This window comes from Molothrus aeneus, chromosome 32 (genome assembly GCF_037042795.1).
Source record: "Molothrus aeneus isolate 106 chromosome 32, BPBGC_Maene_1.0, whole genome shotgun sequence".
NCBI classification, from domain to species: domain Eukaryota; kingdom Metazoa; phylum Chordata; class Aves; order Passeriformes; family Icteridae; genus Molothrus; species Molothrus aeneus.
The window spans coordinates 3,041,920-3,056,958 of NC_089677.1; the positions used below are offsets into that span (position 1 = coordinate 3,041,920).

At 46.4% G+C, this 15,039-nt stretch overlaps 2 protein-coding genes across 11 annotated transcripts in view; both read left to right on the top strand.

The window, feature by feature from the left end:
- PPFIBP1 (PPFIA binding protein 1) overlaps positions 1-10,441 on the top strand; it is a 101,934-nt gene extending 91,493 nt beyond the window's left edge. For all 10 annotated transcript variants that reach the window (XM_066568354.1, XM_066568358.1, XM_066568357.1 and 7 more), the window contains 10 exons: positions 5-133; positions 708-858; positions 2,099-2,210; positions 2,353-2,441; positions 4,205-4,327; positions 5,120-5,245; positions 6,037-6,225; positions 6,755-6,934; positions 7,557-7,622; positions 8,099-10,441. In XM_066568354.1, the coding sequence (XP_066424451.1) occupies positions 5-133; positions 708-858; positions 2,099-2,210; positions 2,353-2,441; positions 4,205-4,327; positions 5,120-5,245; positions 6,037-6,225; positions 6,755-6,934; positions 7,557-7,622; positions 8,099-8,185 (1,252 nt within the window). In that variant the 3' untranslated portion in view covers positions 8,186-10,441. The remainder of the gene's footprint in view (positions 1-4; positions 134-707; positions 859-2,098; positions 2,211-2,352; positions 2,442-4,204; positions 4,328-5,119; positions 5,246-6,036; positions 6,226-6,754; positions 6,935-7,556; positions 7,623-8,098) is intronic.
- Positions 10,442-10,519: 78 nt separating this feature from the next.
- REP15 (RAB15 effector protein) lies at positions 10,520-13,031 on the top strand. Its single transcript, XM_066568432.1, has one exon. It carries the CDS (start codon positions 11,210-11,212, stop codon positions 11,948-11,950), a length of 741 nt encoding a protein of 246 aa, XP_066424529.1. The 5' UTR covers positions 10,520-11,209; the 3' UTR covers positions 11,951-13,031.
- Positions 13,032-15,039: the final 2,008 nt, after the last annotated feature.

Sequence of the window (15,039 nt, forward strand, 5' to 3'; positions counted from 1 at the left end):
TTAGGCTTAAAAGGAGTCAGTCCACCACGTTCAACCCAGACGACATGTCCGAGACAGAGTTCAAGAGAGGAGGGACGAGAGCAACCGCGGGGCCCCGGCTGGGCTGGTCTCGGGACCTGGGCCAGTCCCACAGGTGACACCAGCGCAGCCACTGTCAGTGCCTGGATCCCGGCGAGCACGGGGCCAGAGCCGGAGGGCAGTGCCAAAATGAAACATCCCCTCTCCTGACTGGCCAAAACCAGGCAGATCCAGGCTGCCTCCTCCTCTGAGAGAGGGTCCCTGCAGGGCTGAGGTGGGCTGGGTGCTGGGGTCCTGCTGCTGAGCTCTCTCCTTCACAGGATGGGGCCGAGAGGCAGCGTGTGAGCCCTCATGGGCAGTGACTGATACTCCTTCTGTGCCTTTCCTGCTGCACTTCCAGGGATTAAAGGAGAAAGTGAAACATCCCAGTCTCACTCCTGAGTTGTAGCCATGCTAGGCAGCAGGGGTGGCTCTTTTCAGAAGCATTATAGGAGGCTGTGTTTATTGTGGCAGTGGCAACAGATCAGCAGCACCCAGCACTTCATCGTGCTGATGGTTCCCCCTCAGAGCTTGTCCCAGATCCCACAAGATGTGAATTAGGCTTAGCTTTTGGCTTTCTCATTATTTATGAGAACAGGAGATTGGAAGCACAGGATTTATCAGTCTTTTTTGGGTCACATCTCCCGCAGTGAGCTGGACATGCCATTTGCAAAGTGGACCAAGGAGCAGGTTTGCAACTGGCTCCAGGACCAAGGGCTTGGCTCTTACATCAGTAATGGCAGGCACTGGATATTGTCTGGGCAAACACTTCTGCAGGCTTCTCAGCAGGATCTGGAAAAGGTGAGGAATACCAGAAATAAATAAAGGTACAAAAAAAAAAAAAGGTACAAATAAAGGTACAAAAAAATTACCATTTCTGTGCATGTAAATCAGGTCTGTAAAGTGCACCTGGTAAAAAAAAGTAAACTAGATGAGTTTTCAAAATACTGTCACCTGCAATGATGCCAAATCCATTTCTTTTTAGCTGACGTTTTGTAGAAATTTAATGCTCTGTAATGAAGCTAATAATTACAAATACATGATTTAACTTCATTAAGCGTGGACACATCAATTGACTATAGCACCCTCTAAAAATATGCATGTGAGACTGCCTCATTATCATATGGGTTTGTAGCCCTGCTTCATTAGCACCCATATATGCTTCAGTTATTTTATGCCTACGTGAGAAGGGTGTTAAAAGGTGCTGTTTTGTTCTGATTGTGTTTTCTGTCTATTTTATACAAAGAGGAATGAGGATTTGTTACACACAGGTTGATCAGTCTCTGTCTTTAATTGTTGCAGAATTGCTTGTCTATTTTTAAAAATGAGAAACACAGGAGAAATTGATTCAATTTACATGTTTAATCCATAGTATTTGATAAAGTTTGAATTTTCAGCTTTTAAAAAATCACTCTCTTCACCAAATAGTAAGCCTGTTTTCTCAGTTGGGTAGTTACGCTACAACTGGAATAAGAGAAGTGTATTATGAACATAATGGCTTGTAATAGTGTTGTCAGAGGTAACATTAACCAGCAGGCACTCCTGAAAGTGAAATGATATTAAAGAGATCCTGGAATAGCTGCACTTGCTACTAAACTGGGGAATAATGTTACACATTTGAAAGCATTAATGAATTTCAGTAATTTCTGGAACATTCCTATGCTATTAACTAAATAATTATTTTAACTTTACCTGCCTAAGTGGGAGAGGATGAATTACTCCCAGCAAGTATTTTTTGAACGCTAACATTTTTATTATATTGTGGGATTTTTTTTAACCTGGTATGAGAATATTGTGGCCAGCATTTTAATGCAGTTTAGAATCCACCACTCCTTGAAATTAATCTGCCACACTGTAAGTGGGCCTTTCCCTAGTGCTGAATGTCTGCTAAAACAACACTGAAATTCAGCAAAAAGAAAATGCACCTGCCATGTCCCCAGCAATGCTGTGAAAGGGTGACTCTCAGAAACCCTTTGTCACTTGCAGAGGGAGGAATAAAACAGTATTGTCTCTAGATTTACTGCTTTGCTTCCTTTCACAGGAGCTTGGGATAAAGCACCCTTTGCATAGGAAGAAGCTCCAGCTTGCTCTGCAGGCACTGGGATCTGAAGAGGAGAACAACCATGGAAAACTGGATTACCACTGGGTTACCAGTAAGATTTTACTGCATGCTGAAGCAGTGGCTTTGGATAGGGCTCCTTAACCGTGGCTGATTTGGGGTGCTGAGGATAGGAGCAGTGAGTGCTGCTGGGTGATGTGGCTGCCACTCTGACAGGAGTGTCTGTCCTGCCCTAGGGTGGCTGGATGACATTGGCCTGCCCCAGTATAAGACCCAGTTTGATGAGGGGAAGGTGGATGGCCGCATGCTCCATTACATGACTGTGGTGAGTAAACGGTTTCTGCCTTTCCTGACATCCTTTCCATGTTCTTGGCTTCTCAGTGTTCAAAGGACCCCTTTAAACTCTAGTGAATGTCCTGTGTTCATGCCAATAGCTGTAACCTGTAGAAATCAGATAGTACTGCTCACCTGCAAGCATTTCCTAAGTTCTTTTCATCTCCACACCTACTAGATTCAGGTGGAAGAGCAAATACAGCAGGCAAGAATTTGGACTCATGCATGAGAAATGGGCAATCCTGAGCTCAACAGCTGTGTGTGACACCGGTGTGCTGAGGCAGGGCTTTTGTACACAAAGATGTGCAAATTCTGTGCTTGCCATTCATGCTTTTGCTGTTCATATTGTTATTAATTAATAGAAGCAGACGGAATCTTTTTCTTCAGTGAGTAAGCATTCTATCAGCTTGCTTACTTACTTGGATGCTTAGGTGAAGAAAACCCAAGCAATTTCCTTTGAAGAAAATTGCAGTTCTGAGAGCCAGCTTGTTTGAAAGCAGGCTACACTTAACAGCTTTTGCATTTCAAAGTGCTTAGCACAGGCATCACCTCCCTACTTCACTGCCAGTCAGGTTTCCTTTGTGTAAGGGCTCAGGTAAGATAAGACCTTCCTTCTCTGGGGACACAAATGCAAATTGAACATCCCTAATATTAATTCTTTCTGCACAACAAAAAAGAAATCAATCACAGCCCTGCTCTCTCATGAGTTACCTTTTCATGCCTCACTGGCATGTGTTTTGCATAGGTTTTATGTCATGGTTTGCAATTTTATTTATTATAAGATTGTTTTTTCTCCTTCTTAACCCTGGGAGGTGTGATGCCAGCAGCCTCCATGAAGTTTGATGTTGTGTTGGGAGACTTTACTACCATTGTCACTGCCCTTTAACTGCCCTAGATCACTGGGGATATTTTTAGAGCAAGTTTAATCATCAAATTATGACAACAGATTGTTGGTAAACAACCAACAAAATAAGCAAAGTATTAAACTAATACTTGTTATGATCTTTTGAAGTTACTCCAACTCAAAATAATTAATAAGGAACATTTATTATTTTATAATAAATGAAATAGCAAACCATGACATAATAACCTACTGTCAGATTCATCACAAACTGAGCTGAACGCAGTGGGATGTTTGGGTAAGCAAAGAATCTTGTCTTAAATATCTGACAAAATAAATTCCAGTACTCATAACATATAAGTAAAACTGAAAGATTAAGCTAGGCTAACCCTGGAGCAAGGGTGCATAAATTTATTTAAGTTAGCCAAACTGCACTTGGACTTTGAGACACTTTCTTCTTCCCTCTTTTTTATTCTAACCATAGAGAATGTCCCAATTTTCAGAGTAATTTATTTTTTCAGTTAAACTTCTAGCTGTACATTTGAGGTAACTTCTGGCAGGATTAAATGCCCGGTGAGTCTAGTGTAGTGTGTTGGTGCTGCCTTGGCTCTTATCCTGTCACTGAGGATGTGTCATCTCACTCTTTTTCCTTCCTTGTTACCCCATGTTTCTTGTACTAAGCTCTGTACCCTGTGTGAAAAACATCCCCCAAGAGCTAGTACAGTGCAACACAGAAAGTTTTTATTTTGGCACAATGGTTTGATATGAACCACCTGTCTGACATATTAAAATCTTCCCCTAGATGTGTCAAACGTGCCTTTTTAAGCCAGGGCTAAAGCAGTCCTCTCCAGGAGGATGCTGCTCCCATGAATAAGCATGTCTGTGTTTGTTAACTCCCTCTTGCTCTTTGACAGGATGATCTGCTCTCCTTGAAGGTCATCAGTGTCCTTCACCACCTCAGCATCAAAAGAGCCATTCAGGTTTTGAGAATAAACAACTTTGAGCCCAACTGCCTGCGCCGGAGGCCATCTGATGAGGTACTGCTTTACAAGGAAGCTGTGAAGAGGAATCCTCTAGGGCTTTATCCCTGGTGTTTGATTATTCCTGCTCTGCTCTCTCCTCCTGTCTCCTCATTCTCCTTCATTTTTAGTTTCCTGTTCCTCATGTTGTTCTTTTAACCTCAAGCTCTGACATCACTTAATTTCCTCTACCTGCCATGACCCCAAACTCATGTCCCCCTTTCCAAGTCTCCTGCTTCTCCTCCAAGCCAACAGCTGGCTGTTTTGGCCCAGTCTCTGATGTGCTGTCTGGAAAACAAATCATCTTGAATTCAGTGCACTGTTGCCACAAGTCTTGTGCAACTCTCTGGAAAACTGATGGCTGTGTCAAAATTTTCTGTGTAAAAGGAGCTTGGCCCCATTACCAGACAGGAGACTGCCATCATTGTGTTTTGGAAGCAGCAAATGCTGGACAGGGCAATGGATGACAAAACAACCCAGACTCTTGGATTTAGAACCACAGTGTGTATCTGCAAGAACAGCACAGCAGCTCATGGAACAGCTGAATTTTCAGCTCTACTGGTAGAAATGGCAAATAACCCTAGAGCACAGCACAATAATCAAATGACCTGACACAGCCCTGCCCCCTGCCCAGACCCATCCCCACGTTGCTCTTGCGACAAGGTAGCAACCCAGAAAGAGATTCTTCTCTCAAGTGCAAAGTAGGATTGTATTCCTTAAGGGCAGGAGAAGTATGTTTCAGTAAAGACTGGGGCTGGGATTCACCTGCTTTGGGACGTCTCCTTACCTGCCTGTCCCTCCTGTTGGCAGAATAATGTGACACCTTCTGAGGTCACCCAGTGGACCAACCACCGCGTAATGGAGTGGCTGCGCTCCGTGGATCTGGCAGAGTACGCGCCCAACCTGCGGGGCAGCGGAGTGCACGGGGGGCTGATGGTGAGCTTTCGGGGTGCCTTCTTCCATTTTAGGAAAGAAAAGATGTCTGGCAACCTCTAGGTCAATGTTCTGACATTGTCTTTGCTGCACACACCTATTCTGCTTAATAAGAAGTTTCTTACCTTATGGTTTAAAGGATATGAATGTCTTGAGGGGAAGTTGTGTGGTTTAATACTCTGTATTCCCCTCACAATTCTGTTTTGGTATAGCATTCTCCACCTCCTGCCCTACAGTGCTGCCATGCTGTTGAACAGCCACTTTCTGCCTTCCTGACCTGGATATGGTTTTCTTTTGTGGGGGAAGCTTGTTACCTTTACAAAATTTGGGATTACACTGTCAAACCAGGATTGTTTTTAATAGCATCACATACTCCAGACAAGAGACTTATATCTGCAGAGGTTTGTTGTGATGATTAGGAGTTATATCCCTGCTCCAGAGGTTTTGTGTCTGTTTATTTTCCATGATTCCTCTGGCTACCTTTTCCAGAATTGGAAGATGATACTGGGTAAACATTTTGTGGCAGCTTCACACAGTACTTCAGTTAAGGATGGATTTATCTGTTCATTTCTTCTTACCTGCCAATTTGTTCCTATTTATAATTCCAGAAGGAAAGCCTAGGAATCCTTTAATTAGCTAACTCTCTTTCCTCCTTCTTTGTTGTATATTTCCTCTAAAATACAAACAAAAATCCCAAAGCAGCCGTAGGGAGTGACCAAGATAGGCCTGGATGTCCTTGACATCTCATCAGACAGTACTGGCTTCAGCTGGGTTCTCTGTGATTGGATTCCCAGGTTTTGGAGCCCCGTTTCAATGTAGAAACCATGGCCCAGCTGCTGAACATCCCCCCCAACAAGACGCTGCTGAGGCGGCACTTGGCCACACATTTCAACCTCCTGGTGGGGCAGGAGGCCCAGCAGCAGAAGCGTGAGGCCATGGAGTCCCCAGACTACGTCCTTCTGACAGCAACTGCCAAAGTCAAGGTAGGCCACTTGTTCTGGGAGGGGTGGGAGGTTCCAGGGAAGCTTTTGGATCTCTGGTTTTATCCATGCTGGGAGGGTGCAGCATCAGTAAGGTCTGAGAAAAGGGGTTGGTTTCTAAGGAAAGAAGCATGAGAGCAGGACCTCACAGATCTGGGGCTGACACTTGTGTCTACCATGAACAGGCCACTTCTCAGCCTCTCTGACATGCAGAGACAAGAGGTAGCACTCGTGTTGTCCTTCTGTCTGTACTGGGAGATGTTTGGGAGGGAGACTGTCCCTTACTGTTAACAGACTCATGGTTTAATGTGGAATTTTCACCTCATTTGGGATCTGTTAAATGGTGGTGTCTTAACAGTGGTAGAATGAGAGTACACATTGTCCTTTCAGTTGCCACTGTCATGAAATTCAGAAGATCTGTGTAGGAGAGCACTGGGGTTTTGACCTTTGTCATGGAAGCACAAGAGGGCACGAGTAGGCCTGTTCTTTGCTGATTCTCTAACTCCTAGACAAATTTCTCTTCGCTTTTAAGCCAAAGAAACTTACCTTCAGCAATTTTGGGAACCTGAGGAAGAAGAAGCAGGATGATGTGGAGGAGTATGTGTGTCCTATGGAGCTGGGGAGGGCATCTGGGAGCGCATCGAAGAAGGGCTTTAAGCCTGGCCTGGATATGCGAGTATATGATGATGATGATTTGGACAGGCTGGAGCAGGTAAGCCAGTTCTAACTATTCTGAGTCTTTGAGCTGTCAGGTTTGGTGGGAAAACCTTCCATTTCAAGGGAAGTCTTCCTTTTGCTTTGGCCCATGAAGGCCCTGAGTTCTTACTGTCACAGCATTAGTGACAAAAGGCTCTGCTCCCAAGGAGGCTGAAGCTGTGAATGCAGCACCTTTAGGGCCTGCTCTGGAGTAACTCTCTTCTCCTGGCAGGCCATGCTTCCCCCTTGGTCTGAACATCTCAGGTGTAGTCAGTAAATTGTGTGCTGCACTTCAATGTCACTCTGTCCTAGCAGGACAAGGGGGAATGGCTTCACACTGACAGAGAGTGGGTTTAGATCTCAGGAGGTTTAGAAAAATGTTCTTCCCTGTGAGGGTGCTGAGGCCCTGGCACAGGTTGCCCAGAGAAGCTGTGGCTGCCCCTGCATCCCTGGCAGTGCCTAAGGCCAAGTTGGACAGAGCTTGGAGCAACGTGGGATAGTGGAAGGTGTCCCTTCCCATGGCAGGGGATTGGACTGAGATGATTTTTAAGGTCTCTTCCAATCCAATGCATTCTGTGATTCCACTCTATGATACAAATAAGTTGTTATTAATTCATGATTCATTCTGGTTTTTATAGATGGAAGATTCAGAAGGGACGGTGAGGCAAATAGGAGCATTCTCTGAAGGCATCAACAACCTGACAGTGAGTCTGTGAACAGGGTCTGTGCAGTAAGGTCTCTGTTTCTGTGGGATGGGTGTGAGGCCCTTGGCAGTCACTCATGTTAAACAGTGTCAGTTGAGGTCCTTTGGGTCTCCTGCAGGGACAGAGGGCACAAAAACCCAAGTGGTTCAGGAAGGTACCCACCCATCCTGGTGGGGAGCTTTGGTGGCCTGTGCTGGCTCCCCACACACCAGGGAGGGCAGGGGACACAGCCCCCATTGCCCATGGGCGATGGGTCTCCAGCTGGGAGTCAGGATGCATTTTCTGGGTAGAAGCCCTGAGGCACTGGGGCCAGCAGACAGCAGTGAGCTGACAGAGTGGTTTTGGGGCAGGGTGAGTGCAAACCTCCCTCAGCAGAACAAAACAGTGGCTGGCAGACAGTGTTTGCTGCCCAGCACAGGACAGGTGACTGACTCCAGTTGTGAGAAACCTTGACTCTTCCCTCCTTTCCTTTGCAGCACATGCTGAAGGAAGATGAAATGTTCAAAGACTTTGCCACTCGCTCTCCTAGCACCAGTATAACAGATGAGGACTCCAACGTGTGACAGTCACCACCAGGCACTGACAAAGGCTCGTTCTCCTGCATGCAAGGACATCCCTGTTCCACATGACAGATCATGTACTTTACATTGCTCTTGCTTCTGTTTGTTAGAAGTGACACTGAGGGGTGGAGAATTTTAAATAGAAAAGGAGAAAAAACAAGGTGCCTACTTAAGTTGCCATAAAAACCACCCAGACACTGGTGAATGGTAATGGTTTTAACTCTATTTAATGTACAAACTGGTGATATGTTTCAGAGTGTTGCGTTGAAATTGATGTGGTATGCTAGTGCTCCTTTTGCTTATTCCTGGCCTCAGATAATGCTCTCTGCTGTTTGAAAAGAACAGAAGGTGTTAGGTGAAAGTGTTGCGTCTGTAGATAGCGTGCATCAGCTCTCTCTGAGCTCCCAGCTGAAAAATAGAAGTTCCTGCTCTTCTCTAAGTGCTTTTCTTTGGCACAAACACCAGTTCAGCCCTATCCAATGTAGGATTTTAGTCATCTGTGCCCTGTGTAAGCTCCCCAGTAGCTCTTGACTGTTGCTCCTATTTTTATACTGTTTTATAAAAAAAAAAGAAAAAAAAAGAAAAAAATAAGTATATGAAGTACATATAAAAGCAAAAATTTAAATTTTGTGAGATAGAGTGATGGAAAGTTGAAGGTGTGTGAGGGAAGGGGAGAAGGTTGTAAAAAAATTATGCCAGTTTGCAGACCAGCTGGTTACTGGGAAAGGCAGGCTGACCTTTGGAACTGTTTGCTTTCGTTGCTTTTTACTGAGTGCACAGTTTAATGATCTTCCATTTGAGATGAAACTATTCTAAAGCATGTTTCTCCTAGCAGTGACTCATCCAGAAACTGCACATTTTAAAATGTCTTCTTTATTGTCCCCAGCAGCAGTAGTTAGTGCATTCAACAAGGTTATTAACACTTCCATGACTGAAAAAATTTCTTTAAAGTTGAGAGTACTCCCTGCATATGGAAGGGATGTTTCTGTGCTGTAACTAACATGAAGATGTTGTAGTTGCAAAAAAAATAAAGTTTTATAGAGAAATGTATAGGAAATATATTATTTCATATTATTAAGCCTAAGGTGGGACTTTTCCTCCAAAATTCAGATATCAAATGTGTTGCTCATCATTTTACCTTCTTAAAGCACAGCTCCTCTGCTCTTGAGGATCATCAGGTTTTAAAATTCCTGACTAGCCAGTGGGAATCTTGTGTCAGACTTCCAGTTTTGTGAGGTGTCCTAGCCAAAAGCAAGCAAACAAACAAATAAAAGTAACTTTTTATTCCAGTGGTCATTTGTATGGTGTTGAATGTTGCATGTATTTTAGCACAATGGCATGAAGCTGCTTTGCTCTGTAAAAGGCAAACAAAAGTCCAGCTGGAATTGTTCCTTGCGGTGGTGTTGCTTTGCCAAGCGTTTGTCACTCGTTTTGTTGCTCTCCTTGCTGGAAGTGAGATCATTCCTGGTGTTGTGCAGGGGATTTGGGGTTTGTGCTGACTTTGGGGTTGTTTCTGAAACACTGTTAAAAAAGCTAGGAAAGGAAGAAAGGTTCTTCCCAGGTTTTTCAGGGAGCTCCCCTCAGATCAGAGGCATATTCCAGCATTAGAGTTATGTGAGCTGGTAACCTGGACCTTTGAAGGATGTGCAGTGTAGGTGATTATTGATGTACCAAGATGCAAAATTTAACGTGGGAAGGTTTAGGGTGCAGATGCTTGGGATGTGGATTCAGGCTTCCCTTTCTGTGAATACTCTGCAATATTGTTGTTATTTACATGGAAGTTGATCATAAAACCCTGTGGAAGCATTGGGAAATGTGGTACAGGCTTCCAAACAAAAGTGTTCCTCTGGATGGCTCTCACTAGTCACTGGCCACTGGACAGAACTGGGGGGAAAAGGGGAGGGGGAAAAGGGAGCTAGTGACACAATACTGTGTGCTGAAATAGCCACAAACAGTCTCCAGTGTCTCTGGAGTGTTATCAGTGAGGGCAGTGATGGTTTACTGAAGTGCAGTGTGAGCAGCATTCTGCTCCAAACAGCCCTTTCCTGGCAGCCAGGCCATCCCCTCGAGCTGCCATCTGAGCCCTGTTTCTCTTACAGGGCAGGGGCACGAGAGAGGCGATGGAGTCAGGAGGTTTTAGGTGCGTGTGTGCACACTGTCCATACTGTCAGAGTGTTTAATTGGTGCCTCTTTGGAGAGGGCAACGTAACTGCTGTGTATTGCCATGTGAAATCCAATAAAGTCTGTGGAAAATGCCAAGTGTTTCTGGAAGCTGGTTCCCTTTTTCACGTCCTCTTTTTTTTTTTTTCCTTTTAATTTTCCATGGAAGCTTGTTCTGTTCTGTTCAGAAAACAAAGAAGGGAAAAGGGGCAAAATCACACATTTTTTGTTGACTCATTCATCAATTTGTCAGTGGTGCCTGCAGCAGGGCTCAACTAACAGCTAAAAAATCAACTGTATCAAGACTTTTTAGTTATTTCTGGGATCCAGATTTTAACCATCTTGGGTTGTTTGGTGTGGTGAGAAGTGACACGATCATTGCTCAGTGTGTGCTCTCCAGAGGAAGCCTTCCCAGGGTGCACTGTCCCTCTCTCTGGTCCCAAGTGTTAATCTCCCTTCTCTGGGAGATTAAAAAGGTGGTTTCATCTCCAGGCAACACCCTGTACCAAAAAATTGGTTTCTGTGCAATAGTCCTAGAAAGGAGATCCAAGGAGATAAGATCAGACTGGAATGAGATAACATCAGCCAGAGAAATGGTGCCAGAATTAACAATAAGGAAAACAAGCAGAGATGAATTCATTAAGTGTGAAAGCTACAGGGCCTGCTGGGCTGGTCCCTGCTCAGTCAGCTGCGGAGAAACACACCCAGAGAAAGCCCAGCTGCCCTGTGGGCACGCAGAGCTCAGTTCTGCCATCACCTTCACCGGGAAGGCTGCAGGTGTCCATGTGCAGCTGAATAGGTCTGGCTGAGCCCAGCACCTGCACAGCCTTTGCTGGACAATAAAGGTTTGTCCCTGAGGCAGTCTGCATGTGGAAACAACCTCCTCCAGCAGAGAAAATGGGCCAGAAGGTCTCCCAGGAGGACAACCATGAGAACAAGGCTGAAACGCTGGTCATGTGTGAAGTCTTCAGCCAGGGTGTGCTCCATGCATCGCAAAGGCTGAAGGACTACCTGGGTTTTGTGGATCCTCAAAGCAAATTCCAGCCAGCCACGAACACGCTGAGCGAGATCTTCCTGGTCAACTTCATCGGCTTCTGCGTGGGAAAGGGCATGGAGGAGCAGATCATGACCAGCAAAATGACCAAGCAGCAATCCTCCCTGTTCGGAGTGGACTGGATCTGGACTCTGTGTGGGTCTGACAAGCAGATCAAGCTGCAGATCGCCGTGCAGGCTCTGCAGCCGGCCGAGCTCTTCCACGGCGAGGGCGCTGCCGAGGATTGCTGCCGGGAGGCCGCGCTGGCCGACGAGTGCTTCCAGAACATGAGCAGGTTTGAGAAGCTGGCCCAGTTCTGCCGCCTGGTGGGACGGGACTGCCTGGGCTTGTTCGTGGTGTTCGGCGTGCCAGGGAAGCCCAAGGACATCCGAGGAGTCCTGCTGGACAGCGTTGCCAAGGAGGAGCAAAAATGCCGCCTGACGGGCAGGAATGCGCTGCGGCAATTTGTCACCAGCACTGACAGCTCCCTGCCCACAAAAGACATGCTGGAAAATTGCCTGGGCACCAAAAACAGGCTGAAGGATGTGGACAATGTGTACATAAACTTTGTGTGAGCAGCTGGGCAGAAGCAGCGGCTCCATGCAGCACCGGGGGCCGTGCGGGGCTCACTCTGCGCCCCTTTCTCTCTCCTCCCCACACTCCATTCCCTCCACCTTCCCCTGGACCCACCGTGTTCTCTTAGCTCCTGCAGAAGCCAGGCTGAGTCAGCCTCTCCAGATTTTAAAACAACAGGACGGATCTGCCAGAAAAAAGTGTTTATAGAAGGCACGACGTTTTTCCAGAACATTTTGTTCGCCAGACATTAAGTCTTGGCTGGAGCTGCTGAGAGCTTTATCAGCCAGAGCTCTGGGGAGGTCCCGGTGGATTTGACTCAGAGCCTTTGTTTGCAGTGTGGCAGATTTTTTTTCTGTCCTAGGAGGGTGAGTCTGTAATAATGGAAATGTGCTGGTGCTGGTCAGAAGAGTTGCAGTGAGTGTGAAGGACAATACCAGGCCTTAAAATGACTGATTTGAAGGAGTGAGCTGGTTTCAGTTAAGAGGAAAATCCCTTCCCAGTGCCAGAAATGGGCTCTGAGAGAGACTTATTAATTATCTGCTCCCTAATTGGTGCCAGGCTCCACAGGGCCTTGGAGCTGTGAACAAAAGGCAGGGCTGGAGCCAACTTCAAAGCTTTTCTCACTGAGTGGCTGTGTCAGGGCAAGGTGTGGCAAAAGTTTGGGGCAGGTGTTCAAGAACACTTGGGAAAAATTGAGCAATGGCAACAAAAAACAGGCCTGATGTAGGTGGGACCTTTTCATAGCAACAGAGGCAGCCCCTGACCATTCACAGCAGAGAGCAAATCTGGAGGATGCAAGGTTATGTCACTTGGAATTTTTTTTCAGTAGCTTAGCAGCTGATGGTATTTATGGGCTTGATTTATTCTATTTCCCTCAGCTTTTACTGGACTAAGGCTTTTGGGTTATACATTTATAATTACTTGCTTTAACCAGTGAAGGATGACCTGATCCATATTTAAACTGGTAAACTCACTTTGGTTATAGCTGTCTGAATAGTCTTGTCAGTGCAAAATTCATCTCCCTCTAATTTTCATATAAATTCAGTCATTTAACAGAATAAAAATAATATTGAAAACACATTAATCTTTCACTATTTACTATTCAAGTTGTAAGATGGGGGAAGCAGTGAGAGCTGAGAGCTGTTACTAAAACAGCCATTAAAAAGAGCCTAAAGAGGCTGAGGCATCAGTGCCACGAGTGTTTGAAGCATTCCATGGCAGAAGCAGGGAGTCTGAAAGGGGAACTGAAATAAAAACAAACACAGAGAACTATGTTTCTACCATTTTTGCTGAGTCACAAACGTAGCTGGGTTTGGAGGAGGGTGACATTTCAGTCCTGAAACAGTTCATTGAGATAGAATTGATTTTAAAGAGCTGCTGTCACTGTGTTCTGTGTATGTGGCTGGGTTTGGTGGGACAGAGGAGACAGTTCTGTTGTGTTGCATTGAGAACCTGCATACCTGCATATCTGTGGGGGATAGGGGTTTTTTGCCTATTTAAACTAACAGAAGAATCAACACTGCAGCAGGATTGATACTGGTTTCTAAAAGACCCGCAGAAAGCTTTAATTTTGCATTAAATTGATATAGTATAACTAGTGTGACTTCACCTATCCAGTTCTTTAGAAAGGCTGGCTCACATGAAAACTGGGCTTTTTTTCCTTTGCATACTTTCACAATAATAGAAAGGGAAGGGAAAAATCAAAATGTCTTGACTTGTATAGAGTTTGAACCATGAGAGTTACACACTGGGGCAGTTGTTGATTTGATTTGTGTCCCTCAGAGGGCTCTGGTACCCCAGAGATGTCACAGAGGCTTGGTACATTATTTTGGGAGCTGGGTTACGTTGCCCAGACTGCACCACACTCTGGCCCTTTCCCTTGTGGGCTTTAGCTCAGGCCCCTGGGCCCTCAGCCAGGGTGGGAATTGGCCAAGGCTCTGGATTCTGGCTAACAGTGAACAGTGTTTAACCATGTAACTCTGATTATGTTCATCCACTCAGCCGAGCTGGAGCCTCAGCGCAGGTGACTCAGAGCCATCCCCAGGCCTCTGTGACTGCACGTGCTGATGGACCAGGTGAGGTGCAGCCCCCAGCCGCTGAAACCCCAGGCAGTTTGTGTAGTAACAGTGCTGGTCCTGGCTTCTGAAGAACCTGGAATCCACACCTTTGTCCCTTGGCAGTGTTTTCTGTTCTAATTTCCCTCTGAACACTCACTGCTGGGATACACTGGGAAAAGCCCTGTCCCTGCATGGGATGGAAACTCCTCCATGTCTCACCAAGAGCTTCAAAGCCCGTTTGGTTTTCTGGAAGCAGTTGATGAACTCAGCCTTGCTCAGTATTGCTTGGAGGGTCAGCGTTCCTTCTGCCAGGAGGGAGGGCAGAGAAGGACACCTTGGTGAGTGCATCCCTTTGCAGAAGGCACAGCAAAAATGGGTGTTGAGACCAGGACTACTGAAAATGAGGGGCTCAGGGAAAGGCAAACTGCCTCTGTGTGCCGGAGGCTCCATGCTCTGCCAGAGGTGCCCCTGGAGAGCGGCGCCTCCCGAGCTGCTGGACCTGGATCCATGGCTGTGCCATGGCATCGATCCAGCCCTGCTGGGCCGGGAGCCGAGGTATCCCCCCTGCCTTCATCCATGCCCCCCTGTGCTCCCTGTTGGTTCTGGCTGCTGCACTGCCCCTGCTGGTGCTTTCTTCTGGCTCTGCCTCTCTTTCTTCCTTTGGCTGAGGTGTGGGAATGCCTCTGCTGCCTTCTGGAGCCGGGTGAGGAGCACTGGGATGTCATCTGGGGTGCAGTTCGGGATTTGCTATGAGAACAGAAGCCCAAGGGACTGAGGTGAAAGCCGAGGCTGGGCATGGCTGGGAGCCCAAATCCCAGGGCCTGCTACATTTTCCAGGAGGATGCACAGGAGTGGGCAATCCAGGCATGAAACAGAGCTGGATGCATCCCTCTGCAAGCACAGAGCTGCTGGGCCTGGCTGTGGGCTGTCCTTACCAAGGGGACAGGTGACCCTTGCTCAGGGATGGCTGGAAATAACCCAGGTGGAATGGGGAGGAGCAGAGCTGGGATAAGCAGAGCTGCCTCAGGTCA